The sequence below is a fragment of the Saimiri boliviensis genome, chromosome 3 (genome assembly GCF_048565385.1).
Source record: "Saimiri boliviensis isolate mSaiBol1 chromosome 3, mSaiBol1.pri, whole genome shotgun sequence".
NCBI classification, from domain to species: Eukaryota; Metazoa; Chordata; class Mammalia; order Primates; family Cebidae; genus Saimiri; species Saimiri boliviensis.
Window position 1 is genome coordinate 124,803,521 of NC_133451.1, and position 26,312 is coordinate 124,829,832.

General features: G+C 39.5%; 1 protein-coding gene across 2 annotated transcripts; it reads right to left on the minus strand.

Moving 5' to 3' along the window:
- Positions 1 to 21,209, minus strand: APELA (apelin receptor early endogenous ligand). Of its 2 annotated transcripts, XR_012516959.1 has the most exons (4): positions 20,969 to 21,209; positions 19,422 to 19,511; positions 8,994 to 9,116; positions 1 to 2,370 (listed from the first exon to the last, which is right to left on the minus strand). XR_012516959.1 is itself a non-coding variant. In XM_010330568.3 (3 exons), the coding sequence occupies exons 1-2, from the start codon at positions 21,042 to 21,044 to the stop codon at positions 19,423 to 19,425; spliced, it is 165 nt and encodes a 54-aa protein (XP_010328870.3). In that variant the 5' UTR covers positions 21,045 to 21,209; the 3' UTR covers positions 3 to 2,370; position 19,422. The 2 variants fall into 2 exon arrangements, 1 of the variants encoding a protein (XP_010328870.3); XM_010330568.3 differs by lacking the exon at positions 8,994 to 9,116 and having other exon boundaries at positions 3 to 2,370.
- Between the last annotated feature and the right edge of the window lie 5,103 nt (positions 21,210 to 26,312).

A 26,312-nucleotide genomic window follows, 5' to 3' on the forward strand; every position in this document is an offset into this window, starting at 1 on the left:
ATTAATAGCAATAAACACTGGAGAAAGAGACAGGTATCAGGAGCGTTTCTACTGGGTTATACTCAACACTGAACATTTCTTATGCAAAGTAAGGACAATAGACATTCAAATCACTGAGTGCTTTATTGCACAATTAAGAAATGTATAACCATTTCATTACTTTACAATGGTAAAACTGATTTGTAACTTTTAAGTGAATGTGCACATTTGCACTTGAAAGAGTTTAGACTTCTATTGAACGAGATATATCTTGACCGTATAAAGGCTTTTTTAGTACAAAATATACAAGCAAGTACATATTTTAAACATAAATATAATTGAGAATAGCCCATGTTTCTAGTCAAATGCACTTGTGGAAAGTACCATTCATCCGCAAAGATGCTTTTAATAAGCTTTGAAAGGGAGACAAACTGCACAGTGTTGTCAGATTTCCTATTTAAAATTACATCTGTATTAACCCCAACCTTTTATTTTAGGAAAATGAGGGTTAACAGTTTATGGTTTCTTCTACTCTATAATGTTTACAAAGTAAAACTTCTATTCAAGAGATGAACTTGTGGCACATGCCTGTAATCCCAACATTTTGGGAGGCCAAGGAGGCAGATCACTTGAGCTCACCAGCCTGAGTTCAAGACCAGCCTGTCAACATGGCAAAACCTTGTCTCTACAAAAAATACAAAAATTAGCCAGGTGTGGTTGTGAGTGCCTTAGTCCCAGGTACTCGGGAGGCTGCGGTGGAAGGATTGGTTGAGCCAGGGAGGTGGGGGTTGCACTTAGCCTAGAACAGGCGTCCCCAAACTACGGGCCCTGCGGGCTGCATGTGGCCCCCTGAGGCCATTTATCCGGCCCCCCGCCGCACTTCAGGAAGGGGCACCTCTTTCATTGGTGGTCAGTGAGAGGAGCACAGTATGTGGCGGCCCTGCAACGGTCTGAGGGACAGTGAACTGGCCCCCTGTGTAAAAAGTTTGGGGACACCTGGCCTAGAATATGTCACTACACTTTAGCCTGGGCAATAGAGCCAGATCTTGTCTCAAAAAAAAAAAAAAAAAAAAAAAAAAAAAATCCTTCAATAAATACAGATTAAGAGCTTGCTTTACATCTGGGAACACCTAGTTATCAACAAAATTCAAATTTAGACAGGATAGTTTCCTTTTTGAGTAATTACATCCCTAATTCCTTCTGATGTTGTATTTCCACAACTCAGCATCTCAGGATGAACAGCATCAAGACAAAACCTGTTAGGATGATGAGCTCGCATCTTTTAGATACAGATATCACCCTGAATTGGACTTCATTGGCATAACTGTATTTTAGATGTCAACTTTAAGTAAGCCTTTTTAAGGAATTATCTATACAAAATAATAAAAGATACAGCAAAACTTAAAAGAAAAATCAAACATTGGCTCCTTATAATTACATGATGAGAAAGGTTCAAAAATGAATGGTTCCGATATGAGTTCAAGACCAGCCTGGGCAAGAGGGTGAAACCCCATCTCTACAAAAAATACAAAAATTAGCTGGATGTGGTGGTGCACACTTGCAATCTCAGCCTGTATTTGGGAGGTTGATACATGAGAATCTCTTGAACCCGGGAGGTGCAGGTTACGGTGGGCCAAGAGAGTGCCACTTCACTCCAGTCTGGGCAAAAAACAGAGTGAAACTCTGTCTCAGACAAAAACGAAAACAAAAAATGGTTTTATTTTAACATAAAATGAACTACAAGTAGGATTTCATGCTTTCTTTTAACTACAAATGAACAACATTACTCATTAAATCAAAGAAGCATATTTTCATAAACATTAAAGCCTATCATAAAATTGGTAGCAATTAATGGCTTTTCTTAGTCTTTCTCTATATGTAATCAATGAATCAATCATTTTCTCCTTATTGTACAAAGCCAAATGGTCAATGAAATCATTTTCAGATTGAGCAGTTTTTAGAAAATTACTGAAACATATACAAAGTTAATACTTTGGGAGAATTATAGGAGTATAAAAGGAACATTTTAAATTCTTGCACTTTTTATCATGAAAGAATTCTAAGACACTAAAAGGTTTTTGCCTTTTAATCCATAAGAGAATAATAATGTGCAGGAAAAGATGAGATGTTTTTGGTAGGTAGGCCAATAATTTGGGCTTCAGATTGGAATCCCTTTGAATTTTTGTTATTTTCCCTCTCAAGAGAAACCAAGAAGAATAAAATTCTGTGAAACTAATAAACCATCCCAGATGCCTTCAAATGCTCCCTGTTTATATAGGAACTTCTAAGCAATCACACTGTTGCCATCATGAAGTGCTTTTGGGTGGTTGGGTATCTTTGCTTCACTCCTCTTCTTCTTCTGATAGATCCGGTAAAGTTAGCTAGAGAGATCTGTATTTGGGAGGCAAGGGAGAAACAAATACATCAAAGAAATACTATCCAGAGCAACAATGAACACATGCCTTAATTTTTTTAAAATAATGCTATGGAAGTTTACCAGTGTTTTTCAGTGCTGAAAGCACTTTATACATTCTTACCTTTCAATAGAAATGCAGCACCTATGTGTCTTCAAGGGGCTGAATTTAAGCTTTAATTTTATCTTATTTATTTATTTTGAGACAGAGCCTGACCTCTGGGCTTTTAAAGAGACTTTTACATTAAATTGTTTTTTACTTAATAAACTTTATTTGCTCAGTGACCCACATTAGCAATCTCAATCATTTCTCTTTATATTTGGGATTTTTATTCCTTTTTTTTTTTTTTTTTTTTTTGAGACTGAGTTTCACTCTTGTTACCCAGGCTGGAGTGCAATGGCGCATCTCGGCTCACTGAAACCTCCACCTCCTGGGTTCAAGAAATTCTCCTGCCTCAGCCTCCTGAGTAGCTGGGATTACAGGCATGCGCCGCCATGGCCAGCTAATTTTTTGTATTTTTAGTAGAGACGGGGTTTCACCATGTTGAACAGGATGGTCTCGATCTCTTGACCTCATGATCCACCCTCCTCGGCTTCCCGAAGTGCTGGGATTACAGGCTTGAGCCACTGCGCCTGGCAGGATTTTTATTCTTGATATTTGTACCAACTACAAAAGTTACATGAAGCACACCAACAAAAAGATATCAGAACCAAAATATTAAGTATTTTATTAAAGAGATAAATGTTTCCTAGGTACCTTTTAATGCTGTTAGACTATTTAATAATTAGTGTTTAGCAGAAAGTTTTAAATATATATTAGTGGCAAAATATAATTATCTAATTTTCATTTAAGAGTAAAAGGTAGGCCAGGCATGGTGGTTTATGCCTGTAATTCCAGACCTTTGGGAGGCCAAGGCAGGCGAATCACCTGAGGACAGAGTTTGAGACCAGCCTGATCAACAAGGTGAAACCATGTCTCTGCTAAAAATACAAAAATTAGCTGAGCGTGGTGGTACATGTCTGTAACCTCAGCTACTTGGGAGGCTGAGATGTAAGACCTGCTTAATCTTGGTAGGCAGAGGTTGCAGTGAGCCAAGATCCCGCCACTGCACTCAAGCCTAGGTGACAGAGCAAGACTTCGTCTTGAAAAAACAAAAACAAAACAACAACAGCAACAAAAAACAGTAAAGGGTGGCCAGGTGCGGTGGCTCACTCCTGCAATCCCAGCACTTTGGAAGGACAAGGCAGGAGGACCACTTGAGCCCAGGAGTTTGAGACCAGCCTGGGCAACAGCAACGTATAGTAGGACCTCATCTCTAAAGATAATTTTTTTTTTAAATAAAAATAAATAAATAAGAGTAAAAGTGATCTTTTATGGGAGGAGAACTATTGGTGTCACTATTTCCCTAGGTAGTTTTTTTGGCCTCCTCCTAAAGACATGAAGGCAGCTTCTTGCTTCATTTCTGGAAGCTTCCACCTCCCTTTCATTTCACATCTCACAGTCATGGTGGGGTGTTAACTGTGATTAATTTAGCAATACAAATATGCAGATGCCTCTTCTGGAATTATGTCTCTCAACTCAGACTGCCTAAATTGGAACATAAGAATGAAATGGGCCAGGCATGATGGCTCGCACATACTGGGGGGGCTGAAGTGAGAGGAAGGCTTCAGCACAGAAGTTTAAGTAAGACCAGCCTGGAAAACATGGCAAGAACTCAACTCGAAAAAACGTGTATGTGTGTCTGGGCATGGTGGCTTATGTCAGTAATCCCAGCACTTTGGGAGGCTAAGGCGGGTGGATTGCTTGAGCCCAGGGGTTCAAGACCAGCCCGGCCAACATGGTGAAACCCCATCTTTAACAAAAATACAAAATTTAGCTGGGCATGGTGGCGCACACCTATATTCCCAGCTACTCAGGAGGCTGAGGCACGAGAATTTCTCAAACCCGGGAGAAAGAGGTTGCAGTGACCCCAGATCATGCCACTGCACTCCAGCCTAGGCAACAGAGCAAGACTCTTTCTCAAAAAAAAAAAAAAAAAAGAAATAAAAAATATATATATACATGTGTGTATGTGTGTTGTGTAAAAAATAAATGAATAAATGAAAATGAGATGGAGTTTTTTGCTTATCAAACTTGCAATATATACATATTTGTCACCCAGACTAGTGGCATGATCTTGGCTCACCACAAGCTCTGCATCCTGGCTTCAAGCTATTCTCCTGCCTCAGCCTCCTGAGTAGCTTTGATTACAGGTGTGCTCCATGACACCCAGCTAATTTTTCTGTATTTTTAGAAGAAACGGGGTTTTGCCATGTTGGCCAGACTAGTCTCAAACTCCTGATCTGCAGTGTTTCACCTGCCCCAACCTCTCAAAGTTCTGAGATTATAGGCATGAACCACCATTCCCAGCTAAAAAATTGTCAAATAAATTAAATATTACACTGCAAAATATTCTTTTTTTTTTTTTGGTGACCAAACAAAAAATAGACCCAAGGAAATATTGATTTAATGCAAAGAAAGCAGAAGAGGAAGAGAGGAACAAAAAAAGACACAGACATGTAGAAAAGAAGAAGAAAATTGCATATGTAAGTTCAACCATGTAAATAATAAAATTTAACATAAACTTACAAAATAATCCATTCAAAAGGCAAAGAGTGTCAGACTGGATAAAACAAACAAACAAACATGATCGAATCGTATGTTCTTTGCAAAGGTATATTTCTGATTCAAAGCCAAAAATAGATTGAAAGTCAAAGGACGGAAAAAGAGATATCACGCAAGCAGCAACTGTGAGAGAGCAGAAGTGGATATACTAATAATGTCAGTTATAAAAATTAACACAATTTGGTTAATTTTAAAAATTAACCAAAAATGGTTACTAGAGACAAAGAAGGACATTTATAATACTAAAAGGGTCAGTTGAGGAAGGCAGAACAATTATGAAGATGTATATACTAAAAAACAGAGCCCTAAAATACACGAAGCAAAATCTGGCAGAATTGAAATGAGAAATAGATGATTCAACAATGGAATCAAATTAGAAATCAATAACAAAAGACATCTGAGAACTTCTCGAATATATGGAAATTAACAACACACTCCTAAACAACTCCTAAAAGAGAAAAAGAGAGTACTTGGAGATAATAGACAATGAATACTTAGGGAATACAGCTAAAGTAGCACTTGGAGAGAAATTTATACCTACAAACATCTATAGTAAAAGAGAAAAAAGATCTCAGTTGAATACCTAACATTTCACTTAAGACACTAAAAATAGAAGAGCATACAAAACCTAAATCAAGCAGAAGCAAGGAAATAATAATGATTACAGCAGAAACGAAAAAACTGGAGAGTGGAAAATCCATAGCAAAAATCAACAAAACCAAAGTTGTCCCTTTGGAAATAGCAACAACGTTGATGAACTTTATTTAGGCTGACCAAGAATAAAAGAGAAAAGACTCAAACTACTACTCTGAATGAAAGAAGGGACATCGCTACTAACTTTACAGAAAAAAAAATAATTTTAAGAAAATACTATAAGCAACTGTGTGCCAAGAAAGTTGATAACTTAGATAAAACAGACAAATTTCTAGAAAGACAAAAATTACCAAAACTGACTTGAGAAGAACTAACAATCGGAAATAGATTTATAACAAGAAAAAATGATGGGCACAGTGGCTCATGCCTGAAATCCCAGCAGTTTGGGAGGCCAAGGCAAGCAGATCATGAGGTCAGGAGTTCGAGAACAGCCTGGCCAAAATGGTGAAAACCCTTCTCTACTAAAAATACAAAAATTAGCCGGGTGTGGATACACACCTATAGTCCCAGCTACTCGGGAGGCTGAGGTGGGAGAATTATTTGCACCCGGAGGGGGCAGAGGTTGCAGTGAGCCGAGACCACAACATTACACTCCAGCCTGGGTGACAGAGTGAGACTCCACCTCAAAAAAAAGAAAAAAGAAAGAGAAAAGTAGATGTAAATCTTTGTGACTTTCAATTAATTTCTTTTGAAAAAATATATAATACTTAAAGAACAAGCTACCAAAGAAAACATAGACTAATTTGACTTCAATAAAATTAAAAACATTTTTTGCTCCAAGGCCACTAGGAAAAGACATCCACAGAATGGAAGAAAATATTTGCACATTACATTTCAGATAAGGGCCTTGTATTCAGAATATATATATATATATATATATATATATATATATATATATATGGTCTTATATTCAGAATATATATATATATCTTACAGCTCAACAATATAAAGACAAATAATCCAAATGAAAAATGGGCAAAGGATTTAAATAGCCATTTCTTCAAAGAGACACAAATATCCCATAAGCACAGGAAAAGACGCTCAGCATTTTTAGTCATTATGGAAATGCAAATTAAAACCACAATCAGTTGTCCTTCACACCCTCTGGGATAGCTATAATAACAGGTGTTGGCAAGTATGTGGAGAAATTAGAACCCGTATCTACTGCTGGTGGGAATGGGAAACGATGCCACTGCCATGGAAAGCATCTTGGCAGTTCCTCATACGACCCAACAATTATTCTCTTTTATTCCCAGAGAACTGAAAACATGTGCTCCTACAAAAACTTATACACTAATAGTCACAACAGAAGTATTCATATTTGCCAAAGAGTGGAAATAACCCAAATATTCATCAACATGACTGGAAAAACAAAATGTGATTTTTCCACATCATGGATTTGTATTCAGCCATAAATTGGTGTGGAGTACCGAGACATGCTACTACATGGATAGGCCCTAAAAACATTAAGTGAAAGAAGCTAATCCTAAAGACCACATATCACAGGATTTCATTTACATGGAACATCCAGTGTAGGGAAATCTCTAGGGACAGAAAGTAGGTTAGTGTTTGCTTAGGACTGACTGGAGAGCTGAGGAGAAATAGGGAGTACCTGCTAATGAGTATGGGGTTTCTTTACGGGATGATGAAATGTTCTAAAATTGATCATGGTGATGGTTGCACAACTTAGGAGTATAGTAAAAGCCATTAAATTGTACACCTTAAATGGGTAAATCGTTTGGTGTGTAAATGATACCTGGAAAAAAAATTAAATATGCATATTCTAAAATTCCACTTCTAGGAACATTTTGTAAGAAAAAAGTGTACATATGTTTAAATATTTATGCATGCCTGTTCACTGCAACATTGTTCAAAACAGCATAAATACTATGAAACATAAATATTGATCAGTAAAGTCAAGGTAAATAAATTAAGGCTCTCCATACAGTGAAATGCACTCATCCCTCAGTATCCATGAGAACTAAGACTTCCCTTGGATAAGAAAATTCATGGATGCTGAAGTCACTTATATAAAATGGTGTCGTATCTGCATATAAATTACACCCAGCCTTCCATGTACTTTACATTGTTTCCCGATTACTTATAATAGCTAATGCAATATAAACAATATGTAAATAGTTGTTATACTGTATTGTTTAGGGAATAATGACAAGGAAAAAAGTTTGAACATCTTCAGTACAGATACCGCCATTCTTACCCCCCCCACAAATATTTGCAATATGCCATTGGCTGAATTAATAAAGAACCCATGAATATAGAGGGCTGACTGGACTACAGTGTCATTCAAAATGACTGTCTCTTAATACCTAGGTGAAGGGTTGATAGGTGTGGCAAACCACCATGGCACACATTTATGTAACAAACTTGTGTTTTCTTTTTTTTTTTTGAGATGGAGTTTCACTCTTGTTACCCAGGCTGGAGTGCAATGGCGCAATCTCGGCTCACTGCAACCTCTGCCTCCTGGGTTCAGGCAATTCTCCTGCCTCAGCCTCCTGAGTAGCTGGGATTACAGGCACGTGCCACCATGGCCAACTAATTTTTTGTATTTTTAGTAGAGACGGGGTTTCACCATGTTGACCAGGATGGTCTCGATCTCTCGACCTAGTGATCCACCCGCCTCGGCCTCCCAAAGTGCTGGGATTACAGGCTTGAGCCACCGCGCCCGGCCCCAAACTTGTGTTTTAACACATGTGTCCTGGAACTTAAAGTAAAATAAAAATAAAAATAAAAATAACTTCCTGTCTCCATACGTACAAATAAATACATCTAAGTAAAAGACAGAGCAGTACATGGATTTCAGATGTACTTTAATAATGTGTATACATGTCATATTTATACATATATAATTTTGTGTAAATAAAAATGTTGCCATTAGAAAAAAACATGAAGACTAAGTAAAAAATTGAACTAAACTCCAGCACAATTTTGATGTAAGTGAAATGTGATACCTAAAGAACTCCAACCCCTCCATGTCCCCCACCTCACCCCCACTCCCATCCCACCCAACAAGGTTACTGAGGCAAGAGAATCACTTGAACCCTGGAGGCGAAGGTTGCAGTGAGCCAAGATCTCGTCATTGCACTCCAGCCTGGACAACAACAGCAAAACCCTGGCCAGGCATGCTGATCTGTAATCCCAGCACTTTGGGAGGTTGAGGCTGGTGGATCACCTGAGCTTGGGAGTTTGAGACCAGCTGGACCAACATGGTGAAACCCTATATCTACTAAAAATACAAAATTAGCTGGGGGTGGTGGTACATGCCTGTATTCCCAGCTACTCGGGAAACTGAAGCAGGAGGATCGCTTAAACCCAGGAGATGGTGGTTCCAGTGAACTGAGATCTTGCCATTGCACTCCAGCCTGGGCAACAAGATCGAAACTCCATCTCAAAAAAAAAAAAAAAAAAGAAGTTATATATACATACACACAGAGACACATACACACTCAAGTGAAGTGACATTTAATCAAAATTTTGATTGAGTAGAAAGGTGAAGAGTAGGAAAAAAGCATGTCTGGGCAGAGAAAATAATGTGTAAAAACCTTGAAGTGGTAAGGAACATGACATATTTGACAAACTCACAAAGAAACACTTTTGTGGTTTAGTCAGAATTTTATTTCAATTGTAAAGTAATGAGCCATCACTAAAGGAGCTGAAGCAGTATAGAAGCCATGATACGAAGAATGGATAAAAGAGAAGCAGAAGAGGATGTGAGGAGGTTGCTGCAAGGTAAACAGTAGTTGAGCTTGTGTGACATGAACTGGTGACAAATTGGGAACTGGCAGACTGAACATGTACAAGTGTACAATGGCCAGATCCCATATTAATGCTTGACCCACAATCTGCAGCTACCAGCCCAGGAAGCCAAATCACAACCTCTGCAGCAGCTGGTCCCAGGTGGTCGAGATTCCGTCAATAACCACGAGCTTTCTTTTCATCCCTCCTCCCTGGATTCTAACTTAGGACTAACTGGAGAAAACCACATATATTCTGCAAATTAAATGGGATATCCTGCTTCTGGATAGCCTGGGTCCAGCTTTCCCACACCAACGATCTCCTTAGTCACATCATACCTAAAGCCTTCCCTTTTTCTCACAAGGAAGCTTTCCTGCTTCTCTGCCTGTCTTGGTCCTCTGCCAAACCCAAGTGATGCTGGCTGACTCCCTTGCTATGTAACTCGGAATAAATAGCCCTGGCTTGATCTCATCTGAGTGATCATCTTCTTTTTCTTTTGTCTCAGGAGTATGATAATTAAGTGTAATGAGGTAATTGAGTCTACAGGATAGGATGAAACAGGGCAGGAGAGAGTAGAGATACATTCTATTATACCTTGCAAGGTAGAACAGCCTGCCTGAGAGGCAGAGGATCAGGTGAGAATTTAGTGAGTATGGTGCCCTGGAATGGAAGGGAAGGGAATTTTACAGGCTGAGTACCCAGTTGCTAAGTTCTGATGTGAAATCAGGAAGAAGACTATAATTTGTCAATTAATTTAGAAAGATCAGACCAGGTGCAGTTGCTCAGGCCTGCAATCCCAGTAATTTGGGAGGCCAAGTCGGATGGATCACGTGAAGTCAAGCCTTGGAGACCAGCCTGGCCAGTATGGTGAAACTCCGTCTCTACTAAAAGTACAAAAATTAGCTGGGCATGGTGGCACATGCCTGCAATTCCAGCTACTGCAAGGCTGAGGCAGGAGAATCACTTGAACCTGGGAGGTAGAGGTTGCAGTGAGCCGAGATGGCACCATTGCACACCAGCCTGGGTGACAAGAGCAAAAATTAAAAAAAAAAAAAAATTACAAAGATAAGGATCATTGTAAAAGAGGTGTAAGACAGATTAAAGTGGATTTAGATGTGAATGCAAAATGATGAATCGGAGACAGTGAGTACAGAAAAATCATGAAAGCATTGACTAAGGGGTACTTGGATGTACATGTGTGTATTGTTTGTTTTAGCCTATCGGCTTATCACCATTTAAACCTCCAGGTTGACATGATGATCCAGAGAGGGAAGATGAAGTAAAGGCATAAGTGGCAGCTTGAAATTCCTAAGAAACCTTAGTGGGAGAAGGGGACCCTCAGCACAACGAAGGAACCACCATGCCTTCCATGGTGGCTAAGGTGGGGAAATGAAGTAGATGGGATTTATGCTAAAATAAATTTTAGATTCCTGAACATCATGGTAGAGAGCAGCTAGTTTAGCTATCTATGGAAAGAATTGTTACACATTTTGTAAGGAGTTTCTAAAACGGAGAACTGGTCGGGCGTGGTGGCTCACGCCTGTAATCCCAGCACTTTAGGAGGCCCAGGCGAGTGGGTCACCAGAGAACAGGAGTTTGAGACCAGCCTGGCCAACGTGGTGAAAAACTGTGTTTACTAAAAATACAAAAATATTAGGTAGGTGTGGTGGCATGAGCCTGTAATCTCAGGTACTCGGGAGGCTGTGGCAGGAGAATCACTTGAACCCGGGAGGTGCAGGTTGCAGTGAGCTGAGATCATGCCACTGCACTGCACTCTAACCTGGGCAACAAGAGCGAAACTCTACCTCAAAGAAAAATTAAAAAGAAAACTTTGAAACTTTAGAACATTGTATACATGTTTATGGGAATATGCAATTATTATAATACATGTTTATTATATAAACATCACCATATTTATGTATTTGATATATAAGTATATAAGTAAATATATTTATTATTAAGGCATTATAATCTTTTTCTTCTTTTTTTTTTTTTAGATGGAATCTCACTCTGTCTCTCAGGCTGGAGTGCAGTGGTGTGATCAATGCTCACTGCAGTCTCAACCCCGTGGGCTCAAACAGTCCTCCCACCGCCGCTTCCTGAGCAGCTGGAACTACAGGTATGCACCACCATGCCAGCTAATGTATTTTTCGTAGAGACAGTGTCTTGCTATGCTGCCCAGGCTAGTCTCAAACTCCTGTTCTTAAGTGATCCTCCCACCTTAGCCTCCCAAAGTGCTGGGTTTACAAGTGTGAGCCACTGTGGCCAGCTGGCATCCTAATCTTTACAGGAAAGTTTTATTTAATAATTAAATTAGGGGCATTAGGTTTGTCTCCCAAGCATGACCTTTGGACACTGGACTGTGATTAATTTAGAAAACAGTAATTTTCTGTATTTCCTTTAGTTTTATGCAATATGTCTTGCAGATATTTCAGTCCACACAGGAATGCCCATATTTAAGGCAGTTCTCAGGCCATTCACATTAAGCAAAGGCTTGTACCCTAAGCTGTAGGGGCTAAATCTTGTCTTCAAGGAGCTCACATCTTAATACTGATAAAAATCTAAAGAAACAAAGTAGAATGTGATAAATGGCTTTAAAGGCCTACTAATAAAAGGGCTGTGATTGTTACAAGGATGAAGGTTATTGTAAACTAACTGAATAGGGTGGGCCTCATGAGGAAAATGAGCTTTACAATGACTCTCGGGGAGGGAGACTGTTTGGACTTGAAGAGAGAAGGAATTCCTAGAAGAGGAAATATCTCCACCACAGAGATAGAAAATCAGAGTTCCATTCTAGAAATATTAGAAAATAAATCTGAAAATGCATGTGTGTGTCTAGTGAGAACAAGGCTTAAATTTATTATCTTAAATTAAAAGATAATAAGTAAAAGCTTCATTTCATTTCTTTCTTTTTTTTTTTTCTTTTTCCATTTTTTCTTTTTTTTTTTTTTTGAGACAGGATCTCACTCTGTCACCCAGGCTGAAGTGCAGTGGTGTGATCTCAGCTCACTGCAACCTCCCCCTCCTGGGTTCAAGTGATTCTCCTGCCTCAGACTCCTGAGCAACTGGGGTTACAGGTGTCTGACACCACATCTGGGTAATTTTTGTATTTTTATTAGAGATGGGGCTGTACCATGTTGGTCAGGCTGGTCTCGAACTCCGGATCTCAAGCAATCCACCTGCCTTGTCCTCCCAAATTGCTGGGATTACAGGCGTGAGCCACTGCACCAGGCCCATTTCGTTTCTTTTTTTTTTTTTTTTTTTTTTTTTTTTTTTTGAGACGGAGTTTCGCTCTTGTTACCCAGGCTGGAGTGCAATGGCGCGATCTCGGCTCACCGCAACCTCCGCCTCCTGGGTTCAGGCAGTTCTCCTGCCTCAGCCTCCTGAGTAGCTGGGATTACAGGCACGTGCCACCATGCCCAGCTAATTTTTTTGTATTTTTAGTAGAGATGGGGTTTCACCATGTTGACCAGGATGATCTCGATCTCTCGACCTTGTGATCCACCCGCCTCGGCCTCCCAAAGTGCTGGGATTACAGGCTTGAGCCACCGAGCCCGGCCATTTCGTTTCTTTTAGAAACATTTATGAGGCTGGGCATGATGCCACGTGCCTGCAATCCCAGCAGTCTGGGAGGCAGAGGCAGGCAGATCACTTGAAGTTAGGAGTTCGAAACCAACCTGGCCAACATGGTCAAACCCTGTGTCTACTAAAAATACAATAATTAATTAGGTGTGGTGTTGCACCTCACTAATGCCAGCTATTTGGGAGGGTGAGGCAGGAGAATCCCTTCAGCCTCAAGGCAGAGGTTGCAGTGAGCCGAGATTACACCACTGCACTCCAGCTTGGGCAACAGAGCAAGGCTCTGTCAAAACCAAAACCAAAACCCAAACCAAAACAAACAAACAAATGAAAAAACGACTAATGCAGTGCCTGCTGTATTGCAGACACTTTTTTTGACAGAAGATACAAAGACGAATAAAACTCACTCTCAGGCTTCATGGAATTTACAGCATGCGGAGGGAAGAGGGAGAACTACACAGTCAGTAAACACATTCTAATGCATGGGGTTAAGGACTTCAACAGAAGTATGTAAATAGTGATCTGAGAGCAAAACTGGGCATATCTATCTATTGTAATTGATAGGGGTTTTATTTTTATTTTTATTTTTATTTTTTATTTTTGAGACAGAGTTTCGCTCTTGTTACCCAGGCTGGAGTGCAATGGCGCGATCTCGGCTCACCGCAACCTCCGCCTTCTGGGTTCAGGCAATTCTCCTGCCTCAGCCTCCTGAGTAGCTGGGATTACAGGCACGTGCCACCATGCCCAGCTAATTTTTTGTATTTTTAGTAGAGACGGGGTTTCACCATGTTGACCAGGATGGTCTCGATCTCTTGACCTTGTGATCCACCCGCCTCGGCCTCCCAAAGTGCTGGAATTACAGGCTTGAGCCACCGCGCCCGGCCGATAGGGGTTTTAAAATCAGGGAAGGTTTTCTAAAAGATGAATGATATTGAGCAAAAAAGTGAAAAAATATGCATTTGAGGTAAAAGAGTATCTTGAAGAACAGTTAAGATGTGAAGAATGGACTGATTTTAAAGTTATAATGAGGCTAACTACTATTCATTTAGCACTTACTATGTGCAAAGTATTGTTATGATACGGTAAGTGCCGTGACAGGTTTCATCTTACAGATCTGGCAGTGGCGGGAAGCTTAGAGAGAATAAATGACTCACCAATGATCACCAGAGAGTGAGCTGTGTGGCCAGAGCTTGAATCCAGTTGGTCCAAACACAGACTTCACTTTTATCCCCTCTGGGACAGGCAAAGGGGAAAGAACGAGGTAACAGATAAGACTGGAAAAGTACATGTTGTAACGTGTTGTTTGTCAAATCATTATTATTTTGCGTATCATTTGATCTACAGCAAAAGAACTGAGATTAGGACTGAAATACATTCACTGGATTCAGAAGAAGGAAGTCATGATGAACCTTCCCCAGAATGAAAAGGGGAGCCATGTGTCGAAAATAGTTGGGAGGAAAAAGAAAATGCTGCCTTTTCAAAAAGTGTGTCTGTGAAGAGATGAAGAGAACATGGGCTGGTCACTAGAGAGCACTGTGGGCTCACAGGTGGAACTCGTCTTTCTTCTCTTCCTCCCTCTTTTGTTTCTTTTTTATTCTTCTCTTTCTTTTTCTTTCTTTCCTTCTTTCCTTGTTTCTCTTTCCTTTTTTCTTCCCTGCTCTTTCTTTCTCTCTTTCTGTCTTTTTTTCTTTCTTTTTTCTCTTTCTTTCTCTCTTTTGTTTTTTCATCTTTTTATTTTTTATGTTTTTTAATTTTAGATGAAATAGGTCAGTGTTGACATATTGAACATTCTGGGGGAGCAAGGGAGTATAATTGCTGGATCAACGTCCTTGATGTGTAGGGAGATTACCCATGCCCAAGAGAAGTGCCTTTTATTGAAAGACTAGGGGCCACACACAGCGGCTCATGCCTGTAATCCCAGCACTTTGGGAGGCCAAGGTAGGAAGATTGCTTCAGCCCAGAAGGTCAAGACCAGCCTGGTGACAAAGTTAGACCCTGTCTCTACAAAAAAATCTTCAAATTAGCCAAGCATGGTGGCACACACCTGTAGTTTCAGATACTTGGAAGGCTGAGGCAGGAGGATAACTTGAGCACAAGACTTTGAGGCTACAGTGAGCTATGGTCATGCCATGGCACCCAGCCTGGGTGACAGAATAAGATCCAGTCTCAAAAAAAAAAAAAAAAAAAAAAAAAGAGAGAGAGAAAGAAAGACTAGAAGGGAACATAAAATAAGCATTGTAGTTGTAGATGTCTGTAGTTTGAGGGCAAGGTTGGATTTTGAGGCTTCATAGCCTCCTTTATTTTTTATTTTTTTGAGATGGAATCTTGCTCTGTTGCACTCATGCTGGAGTGCAATGGCGTGATCTTGGCTCACTACGACCTCCACCTCCTGGGTTCAAGAAATGCTCCTGCCTCAGTCTTCCAAGTAGCTGGGACTACAGGCGCCCGCCACCATGTCTGGCTACATATTTTAGTAGAGACGGGGTTTCACCGTATTGGCCAGGCTGGTCTTGAACTCCTGACCTTGTGAGCCACCCGCCTTGATCTCCCAAAGCGCTGAGATGACAGACGTGAGCCATCGTGCCCAACCAGTGACCTCCTTTTTCACCACGAAGAGGATTTATCTTTTGCTGTGAGTTGGAAAAGGAGACTAAGAAGTATAAGGAAATTAGAAGTGATTAGTTTGAAATAATAGTTGAATAGGAATATGAATTGCAGAAGAGTTATTCCCAGAGAGCCCAGCTAAAGCTAGAGATGAAATGCTCCGCAAAAGTAGAGATTCTATGCAGTGAAACCCAAGAGGTAGAGATAATGGAGTGAGAAGGATCCAGATGCGAGGACAATCACAGGAAAAGTTGGGAAGCAGGGCAGGTTTGGTTAAGGGGGTCAGATGTCAATGACTGCAAGGGGGTCAGAATAAATTGAAAAACAGGAAACTAGAAGCACTGTTTGAATAGCAATTGAGAATGACAAAAGGGTATTAGCTGGACTCAATTAAAAATAATGTATTAAAAGATACTTTTTGCAAAAATCTGCTCATAGTCATTACTTCAGAACATGAAATGGGCAATAGGATAGAGTGGGGAACTTTTACTTTTGACTTTACATTCTTCTATACTGTTAGAAATACATTCTATGCCATGAACAAGTATTACTATTGTTATTAAAAGCTAGCTAGAGTATCTATTGACAGGGTATGCAGTTTACTAGAGAACATATTAATTAAGTACTTTTTAAGAGACAGAGTATTGCTTTGTCACCCAGGCTGGAGTGCAATGGCACAATCATAGCTCATTGCAGCCTCAAACTCCTGAGCTCAAATGATCCTCTCTGGAGGCCACAGTCTCCCGAATAGCTACGACTACAGGCACGCGCCACCATGCCTTGCTAATTTTTTTTTTTTTTTTTTTTTTTTTTTTTTTTTTTTTTTGTAGGAACAAGGTTTCATCATGTTGCCCAGGCTGGTCTTGAAGTCTTGTACTCAAGCGATCCACCTACCTCCGCCTCCTAAAGTGCTGAGATTACAGGCATGAGCCACTGCACCTGGCCTTAGAGTACATTCTTATAAATAAAAGCACTAATGCGGTGAGATTTTACTATCGGAAACAAGAAGTCCTTCCAGTCTTAAGTCCCTACCTCATTTCCTACTCTAGGGTCCTCACAATAACCTGCAGACTTCCATTTCCTGACACCCTTTCTCTTGTTCTCCTTCACTCTAAATCACTTAGGACTGAAGGTGATGCCAAAATGTTTCTGAGAAAAGAAATCAAGGAAATGAACTGCAACTGCGTACCTATGCCCAGATTTTTCTGTCTAATGAATTCAGTTGCATAGGCTGGGATCACTGAGGATGACCCTAGGAGGTGGAAAAATTGACAGAGTAAAGATAATATGACATTCCTAATAAATGAACTAAAGGTCTAAACACTCTAGAAGGTTAATCTGGAAAGCTTCCAAAGTCAATTGTTTACCTTACCTATCCTTTTACAAAGTCTTACTTGATCCTAACTGAATCAGATAACCCCTTGTGATTTTATCTAAAGCATCCGAAAAAATAGAGGAAGATAAATGAAAGGAGTGTTTTTGCCTTAGAGTCTACTACCTAGCTTTACAGTACATTTACCCAATTATCAAAGTGCTTTTGTTGCCAAACATATAAAAAATGTGAAAGTATTTGGCACAGTGAGAATTCTGTTATCAGATCTGAAGGTAGCATTTGTTATTATAGTGCTGGTTGAGCAAGGTCTTGGAAAATTATCTTAATGTTTATTTTTATTTTTTAAAGATGGGGTTTCACCATGATGGCCAGGCTGGTCTTGAACTCCTGACTTCAGGTGATCCACCCACCTCGGCCTCCCAAAGTGCTAGGATTATAGGCATGAACCACAGCGCCTGGCCCTTAATGTTTATTTTATATTAGCTCTTACAGTAGATTCCAACAGGTGACTTTTTAAAACACTCATCAAAGAATTGTAGCTGTATTGTAGAACTAGCCTAAAACTGAGAAGACGAATGCTGTAACCCAAGCAGTTTTATAAACTATCAGCCAACTTTTGTAAAGGGTTGCTATTATTAAGTAGTTTGCATAGTTTTTATGTAAATTTCCCTTTGGTTTACAAACTTGATTTATAGGTCAAAATTTCCCTCAACTTTAAAAATTCAATTTCACTACACTTGTTTACTTCTAACACTAGTTTCTATGGTATGTGATTGGAGGATAATCTGTGGCTATCTAAAGACTCGTGTTTATATTTTGCAAGGTACCTTTCTTTGTATATGCAGGAATTCTCTTGTTATTGTGAAATCTGTCCTGTCCTCTTTGTTATTTATGAAGGAATGCTGGAAAAATCTGGGGTGTCTCCAGTCCTCTTAAGCACGTATTTTTACCATTATTTTATGCGTGAGACTACAGTGCTGTGCTGGAAGCATTATTAACACACACCAAGAGATACTTTAACATAGAAAATCTTTTAAAAGTGTGTTTCAATCACCATTAATTGGCTTCTCAGAAACTTCTTATTGTATCTTTCTGAATTCCTCCACCAAAGCTGTTTTTCATGTTTTGATAACAAAAATTAATTTGTTATAGATATTGGCGAAGAGAACTTGACTTTTTTTGTCTCAGGCTTTTTGATAAATGCGTATTACTGAGTTGCTCTTCCTTCATTTAATTTTCTACTACAGGGCTTTCACCAGGTTTGAAAGGCATACATTAAACAATACACATAGCAACCGTTCTTTCCACTGAATGAATGGAACCATAAAGGTTACTCTATAGGCCAATTGAATAAGCTAATTTAGCCACTGCCTGTGTATGTTAACCAGAAGGGAAATATTTCTGTGGCATTTTTAAAGGAATATGTATCTTAAATGTGCATTTTTTAGTATGCAGTGACTTAAACTTGGACAGTGTTTGAAGTTAACTGATTCAAACAGTATTACTGGTAATTGTGATAGTGTAAAATTATTTAGCGTGTATAAAAACAAAAAAGGAAGGAGCAAAACTCTACCAGAATTTATCCTTAAGATGCGACTATCAAGATTACTACTATTGATGAGGCTGGAAAGCTGCCATTTCATTAATATTAAGTGTACCTTTTCTATTAAAAAAAATACTTTTGGAAAAAAATAAATCCTGAGGGTTGGATGTGGTGGCTCTCGTCTGAAATCCCAGCACTTGGGAGACCAAAGCAGGTGGATCACTTGAGGCCAGGAGTTCGAGACCAACCTGCACAACATGGAGAACCCTCATCTCTACAAAAAATACAAAAATTACCCAAGTGGTGGCACACGCCAGTAGTCCCAACTACTTGGGAGGCTGAGGTGGGAGGTTCACTTGAGCCTAGGAGGTTGAGGCTGCAATGAGCTGAGATCACATCTCTGTACTCCAGCCCGGATGACAAAGCAAGACCCCATCTCAAAGTAAAGAGTAGAAAAGAGGAGAGGGAGAGGAGAGGAGAAGAAAGGAAAGGAGAGGAGATGACAGGAGAAGAGAGAAAAAGAAACCCTAAAGGATTGATGGTAGTTCATCATTGGTGTTGGGTGAATACATCCAAATGCTTTCATGCACAGTGGTCTTAATGGGAAATCAGCTTATTTGGCATAACATCCACAATAATATAGCTGTTACTCAGATTCAACAGTTTCAAGATTTTCTTACATTGACCTCGTATGTCTAATTTTCTTCCTTAACTGTTAAAGCAATTCTCAAAAGTCATGTCATTCATTTCACTCTTTCATTTATTGGTATGTATCTCATAAGCCTTGACATCACCACAAGCCATTATCACATATTACAAACTGTGAATAAACATTCTCTGTTATATCTGTCTTGGAACATTGCATAAACGTAGCACAACCATTTTCTGTCAGAAATACCTCAGGGGAAGGGTACTCGTGAATGGAGAGGCACGCATCTCCTCTGAAGGCAATTGTGTTTGCGCAATTTTCTTCTCATGGCCAAATTGACTGAAGGAAAAAGAAACATTAGGAGCAATTTTCAGAAGTTTAATTATTGTTTAATCTGGACAATGTAAACATATATTTTGGAACCAAACTAGACTGTGGTTACTTGCTATTTCTTCAGATGTGATTCTGAAATTAAGAACGAATGTGATGCGTATACACAAGGGGCATTCCTAACAGTTCATGTTATTAACGAGATCTTCTTTTACATTTATTCATTTATTTAATCCCTATCGTTAAGCAATATACCAAGTCTAAAGAGTAATATCCTCCTCCTTTTACATGATTTTTTTCCTAAATGCTCCTAGACCTTTTATTTTATGTAGTAAATTAATCACAAATATTTTGTGAGAACATTGTCCAAGCTATTCCGTGTTTCCGAAAAGTATAAATGGTTTGAATAGTGACTGCTGTAAACAATAAGAAGGGATCAAGCTGCTTTCTCAAAGTTGCTGTCTTGGAACATTTTTTTAAATTTATGTAAAAGAACAGACCAGGGGACATAATTTAAAATAAACTCACAGTGGTCAAACTTCTAATTAACTAAAAAGCGAAGTCTGAATTTTTAACAAGTAATGCGTCATTTTCTATTCTAACTGGTGAAGTATATTAGCAAGTGAATAATCTAACATATTTGGATGTAAATATTGCCACCTTTTTATTTAAAGTTGGGTTTGTGATTTTCCTGAGTCAGAAAACTTTTAACTTTCTAATTTCTTTTCCTTTTTTCTTTTTTTTTCTTCATTCTTTCCTTTTTTTTTTAACTTACCAGTTCTTTGAAATCTTAGCTATTTGGTTTTGAAGTAAAAGTACATTAGAATAATTTTGTGTACTAAATTTCTGTTAAATATCATCTTTGAAAACATGTCAAGTAAATTAATATATCTTTATCATATGTATTTTTGACACTTTTTGGCTCTATAAGCATAACAACAACTGTACTTAATTGTTTTAAGTGACATGCCTAGTTATATAACTAGAAATAACAGCTATTGACTTGTTTTAAAATTTCATCTGCATTTTGTCACATTATGCTTTTTGTATGTTAATTCAGTCCCTACACCGGCCAGCAACATACTTATAAATAAAATTCTTTGGAGTTTCCATTTTACCTAAAAATTTATAGATTTCTTTACCTCTATAATGAATAGACCAACATTTCTGTTTCATTTTACTTGTAAAGACAACATATCTACAACAGCTCAGAGATCTATTTTCTTTGCATTTAGAAAAAAAGTGGTAAAATACTTATCATTTCAAAGTCCAGCTATTTTTAAAATATTGAAATAATAGACCCAACAGGATGGATAGCATACTTTCAAAGTCCTACGCATTTATCCCCAATACTACTAACCACAAGCACACCTAAGCGGATTTCAGATAAGCACAATCATGCCCAGAGACCCAGGGATGCAAACAGGCAAAACAAGTTACTTGTACAAATGTTATCAAAGGCCTACCTGGTCTCTGTCCGCTGATAAGGAGAAGACTCATAAGAAAAATAAAAAATGCAAAAAGGAATTTCTGAAATCTCATTTTCCTACCGCACAAAAGTGGAGCAATGGCTCTCAGTGTAAACCAAACCGATCTGTAAATAGTCTGTGCAATATCTTTGTGGCTGTCTTCACATTCTAATGACAAAGCTCAGAGAACTGCCAGCTGCGTTTTCCAGGAAGGTTAATGATCACATCAGACAAGGTTGCCGTGCTCTGTGCTGTGGTTAGAGCCTCCCTCAACCTCAAACCCCTCCTCCACTCCTCCTCTCCTTTCTCCTCTGGCACTCCCCTTTATTTCCATAAGCAAATATTGGTGAAATAAACCATTCAAGCATGCTGTAATTTCAGTGGAAGTATACTCTGAAAGCTCCAAAAAGAGACTGACTTCAATTCAACCTGGATACGAAGAAATATGTAAAACGTTATGTGACACTGTCTCCTCCCCTTACTATTTGCATCTGTTTAAATTTGCTCATTTTGGTCCCACATGCAGAAACCAGTGGAAATGACAGGAAGTCTCTCTTTTGTCCTTTTCAGAAGGAATTCTGAAGCTCTAACATAAGACCCCCAAATGCTTTGTGGCAGAACATATGCCGAAATGCTTTATCTTCACCAAGCTTACTACAAAGAGGTGCCTGTTTGCACTAACTCTCCAAATGACCTAACTCATGTGGGTTTGTATTGGTAAAGATTTTGGAAAGTTAGAATGTCTTGAAATAAATCGGCAAAACATTTACATTTCTTTTAATATTTGGTAAAATGCAATGTTAAAAGTAACGAAGATTATTTTCATCTGCAAATGTCCGGGATTTTAAAAAGGAAGTTCAGGCAAGCCACAAACTCATGAAATCTATGTTGTGTTAAAAATGTATACGTGGTGGAATACCAGGCTAACACACCACAGTCACAGAAATTGGAGATGCAGAAAAAACATCTTAGTTTATCTCCCAATGAATTCAGAAGACACGGAAACAGTCTAGTCTTGGCCTTCTCACACATACACCAAGATCTCTTTTTGTTTCAAGTGTTCCCTTATACGTCAGATATAGCTGTTATAAATGGACACGACTATACTTATTATGTAAGTATAATAAATTCCATTTAGGACAGCTATAACTAACATATTTTAGGTAAAATGCAAAATACCAAAAGAATAGTGTAGATATATTCTGAAACAGAATACAGCTAAAATACTCAAAAGCGTATGAAATTTGTTTTGAATTGTTAGGAGTTTTCGTTGTATTTGGTTTCTTTAGACTCAGGAAGCTGGTCCATTACCTTGGGCTTCCTGAGGTTTGAATTTAATGCCCAATTTGTCTTGATGTACAATAAGTCAATCTGTAAATTTCCCTACCTGTCTAGTTAGGCATGCAGTTTATAACAGGCAATGGCATACAGGAATTTTTAAAATCACTTTATTAAAGTATTGAGACTATGTTGACCTATTTCGGGACTTGAAGCATAGTGTTAAAGGATACTACTTTACCATGCCGTACATTGCTTCATAAAATCAATGGGATACAATAGAGTTTGAACTTGTGATATAAAAGTGACCTACGGATGGCAAAGAGTTACATTCGAACAGAGTTGAATGTTAAATCAATAAGAGATCAATATAGATTTTGGCACTAAAACTTCATGCCAAGTTTTAAGTGTATTCTTACAGTACTGAGTCTTCCTTATAGGTAAGATAGAGACCTACCACAGACAGCAAATATTGACTGAAATTTTTATATTTCATTACCAGGTAGTCAACAATGAATTCCTAGAATATCGCTAATACACACCAGTGCTGTGGAAGATACATGTCTCCACTGATCAGGACTGAGTAAACTGTTATGTTTAAGTTATGTAACCACGTAGGACATACTTTTTCTCATTAAAAAAAAAAAAAGTGATAAAATACTTGGTTTTCTTTTTTTTTTTTTGAGACGTAGTTTCGCTCTTGTTACCCAGGCTGGAGTGCAACCGCGCGATCTCGGCTCATCGCAACCTCCACCTCCTGGGTTCAGGCAATTCTCCTGCCTCAGCCTCCTGAGTAGCTGGGATTACAGGCACGCGCCACCATGCCCAGCTAATTTTTTGTATTTTTAGTAGAGATGGGGTTTCACCATGTTGACCAGGATGGTCTCAATCTCTCGACCTCGTGATCCACCCTTCTCGGCCTCCCAAAGTGCTGGGATTACAGGCTTGAGCCACCGCGCCCGGCCCAAAATACTTGGTTTTCTACCTGAAAGAGTGCATATGTATTAAACTCATGAAAATGTAGACATGATTTATTTACATATTTTTAAATTGTTTCAAAAAAAAGAAAGAAAAAGAAAAAGGTGTTTAAATAGTCGACCTCTGGAATATAGTAATAAAGTGATTATACAGTTAATGGGCAAACTGAAAGCCTGGACAGGAGGGACAATGATAAGTAATGCAGCATTTCTGTGGAATGGAGTAAAAAATAGGAATAAATTATTCGTCTTAGTACTGAATAACTAGATGTGGAGAAATCTTGGTAAGAAAGTGTCAGGACAATGCCACTGGCTCTGCAAACAGCACTCTCAGCCTGCAACTATAGGAGAACAAGGAATCTTCTTTGTTTACATGAACACAAACCTAGACTTCCACCCAAGTGACAGCCTTTGTGAGAGAGGCCAGCACTGTGCCTCTGGGCCAAATCCTATGTTAAATGTGTTGCATTCATTGCTTCGCATAATCCTCCCCAAAACACTCTGAAGTATGCCTCCCTGTTTACCAGATAATAAAACTGACAGCTAAAGAGGTGTAGCCTCCAAGGGCAGTTTTCAACCATTTTGCTATTCTCCCTTTTAAGGTCCAAATTCTAGTTCTTACTAAAAGAAAAAAAAAAAAAAGGCCTATTGAAGCTATTATAAAACAAAAGATAAGTTGGCAATATATTTCTTTTTTGTTTTCTTTGTTTTGTTTTGTTTGGAGATGGAGTCTCTCTCTGTCCTCCAGGTTGGAGTGCACTGGCGCAATCTCTGCTCACTGCAACATCTGCCTCTGGGGTTCAAGTGATTCTCCTGCCTTAGCCTCCCAAGTAGCTGAAATTACAGGCGCCCAACACCATGCCCGGCTAATTTTTGTATTTTTCTTCTTTTTTTTTTTTTTTAGTAGAGAAGGGTTTTCACGATGTTGGCCAGGCAGGTCTCATACTCCTGACCTCAGGTGATCCGTCTACCTCGGCCTCCCAGAGTGCTGGGATTACAGGCATGAACCACTGCGCCCGGCCGTTAGAAATACATTCTTTGTATGAGGTTGAATACTTTGCCCCCTAAAATTTATGTCCATCTGGAACTCAAGATATGGTCTTATTTTCAAATAGGTTCATTGCATGGGGCACAGTGGCTCACGCTTGTAATTACAGTACTTTGGGAGGCTGAGGTGTGTGGATCACCTGACGTTGGGAGTTCAAGACCAGCCTAACCAACATGGAGAAACCCTGTCTCTGCTGAAAATACAAAATTAGCCGGGCATGCCTGTAATTCCAGCCACTCGGGAGGCTGAGGCAGGCAGGAGATTCCCTTGAACCCGGGAGGCAGAGGTTGCAGTAAACAGAGATTTTGCAATTGCACTCCAGCCTGGGCAAAAAGAGTGAAAGTCCGTCTCCAAAACAAAAAAAAAAAGAAGAAGAAAAAAGAAATAGGGTCACTGCAAATGTAATGAGTTAAGATTGAGATAGTACTGGAGTAGGGTGGGTCCTAAATCCAATATGGTAGCTACTGTCCTTATAGGAAAAGGAAGAGGGCCGGGCATGGTGGCTCACACCTGTAATCTCAGAACTTTGGGAGGCTGAGGTGGGAGGATCACCTGAGGTCAGGAATTCGAGACCAGTCTGGCCACCATGGAGAAACCCCTTATTTACTAAAATACAAAAATTAGCCAGGCATCATGGCACATGCCTGTAATCCCAGCTACTTGGGAGGCTGAGGCAGGAGAGTCACTTGGACAGGGCGGGGTGGGTGGGTGGTGAAGGTTGTGGTGAGTGGAGATGCGCCATTGCACTCCAGCATGGGCAACAAGAGCAAAACTCTGTCTCAAAAAAAAAAAAAAAAAAACAAACAAACAAAAAACAAAGGCCAGGCACGGTGGCTCAAGCCTGTAGTACCAGCACTTTGGGAGGCCAGGGCAGGCAGATCACGAGGTCAAGAGATCGAGACCATCCTGGCCAACATGGTGAAACCCCGTCTCCACTAAAAATACAAAAATTAGCTGGGCCTTGGTGGCACTCACCTATAGTCCCAGCTACTAGGGAGGCTGAGGCAGGAGAATTGCTTGAACCCGGGAAGCGGAGGTTGCAGTGAGCCGAGACTGTGCCACTGAACAACAGCCTGGCGCCTGCGACAAAGTGAGACTCTGTCTAAAAAAAAAAAAAAAAAAAAAAAAGACGAAGAAGAAGGGGAGGAGACAGAGACACACAGAGGCAAGGATGAGAGCTATGCTGCCTTGGGCCAAGGAAGCAATGCCAAGGATCACCAGCTACCACCAGAAGTTAGGGAAGAGGCATGAAACAAAATCATTCTTTGTGTCTCCAAGAAAGAATTACCTCTACTGACAGCTTGATTTTGGACTTCTGGCCTTCTGAATTTGGAAGAATAAACTTATGTTAAGTCACCCAGTTTGTGGCACTTTGTTACAGCAGCCCAGGAAATCAATACATTTCTGTACCTACATATATGCTATAAGGATATAAATATTCTCGATGCCATCCCGTAAAAATATACTTATTTTTATAGTGATATACTATATATGCCAGGTACTTAACCAGTGTTATTTTGTTTACACATCATAATCTTATGATGTAAGTTCTATCTCTGTTTTACAGAGAAGGCAATAAACTCAAAGGATTAAGTGATTTGCCCCAAATAAAATAGCTCATAGCAAAGTGAGTATGAGGTCTGTATCTCTCAGGCCTGGGCCTCTTATCCCTTTGATTCGGATCTTGTGCCCTAACTTTTCTTAGGAGATTCCTCCCAGTTGATGTCATCTTTACCGCTTTCATATTCAGTCTTTCCTTGTTTACTGCGTCCGTCTCTCCCTGTAAAAACACTCTTTCCAACCTAAATTTTCTCTCCCTTTGCCCATTATCATTCAACTAGATGTCTGAAATGGAGTCCACCTGATTGTCCTACTCCCCCACCAGCTTCTCCTTGATATAAGACTCTAGCTTTCCCCACTGTACTCAAATTAGTATGTCTCAGAGTTTCACTCTTTCACCCAGGCTGGAGTGAAGTGGCACAGTCTCGGCTCACTGTACCTCCACACCCCACTCCAGGTTCAAGTGATTCTCCTGCCT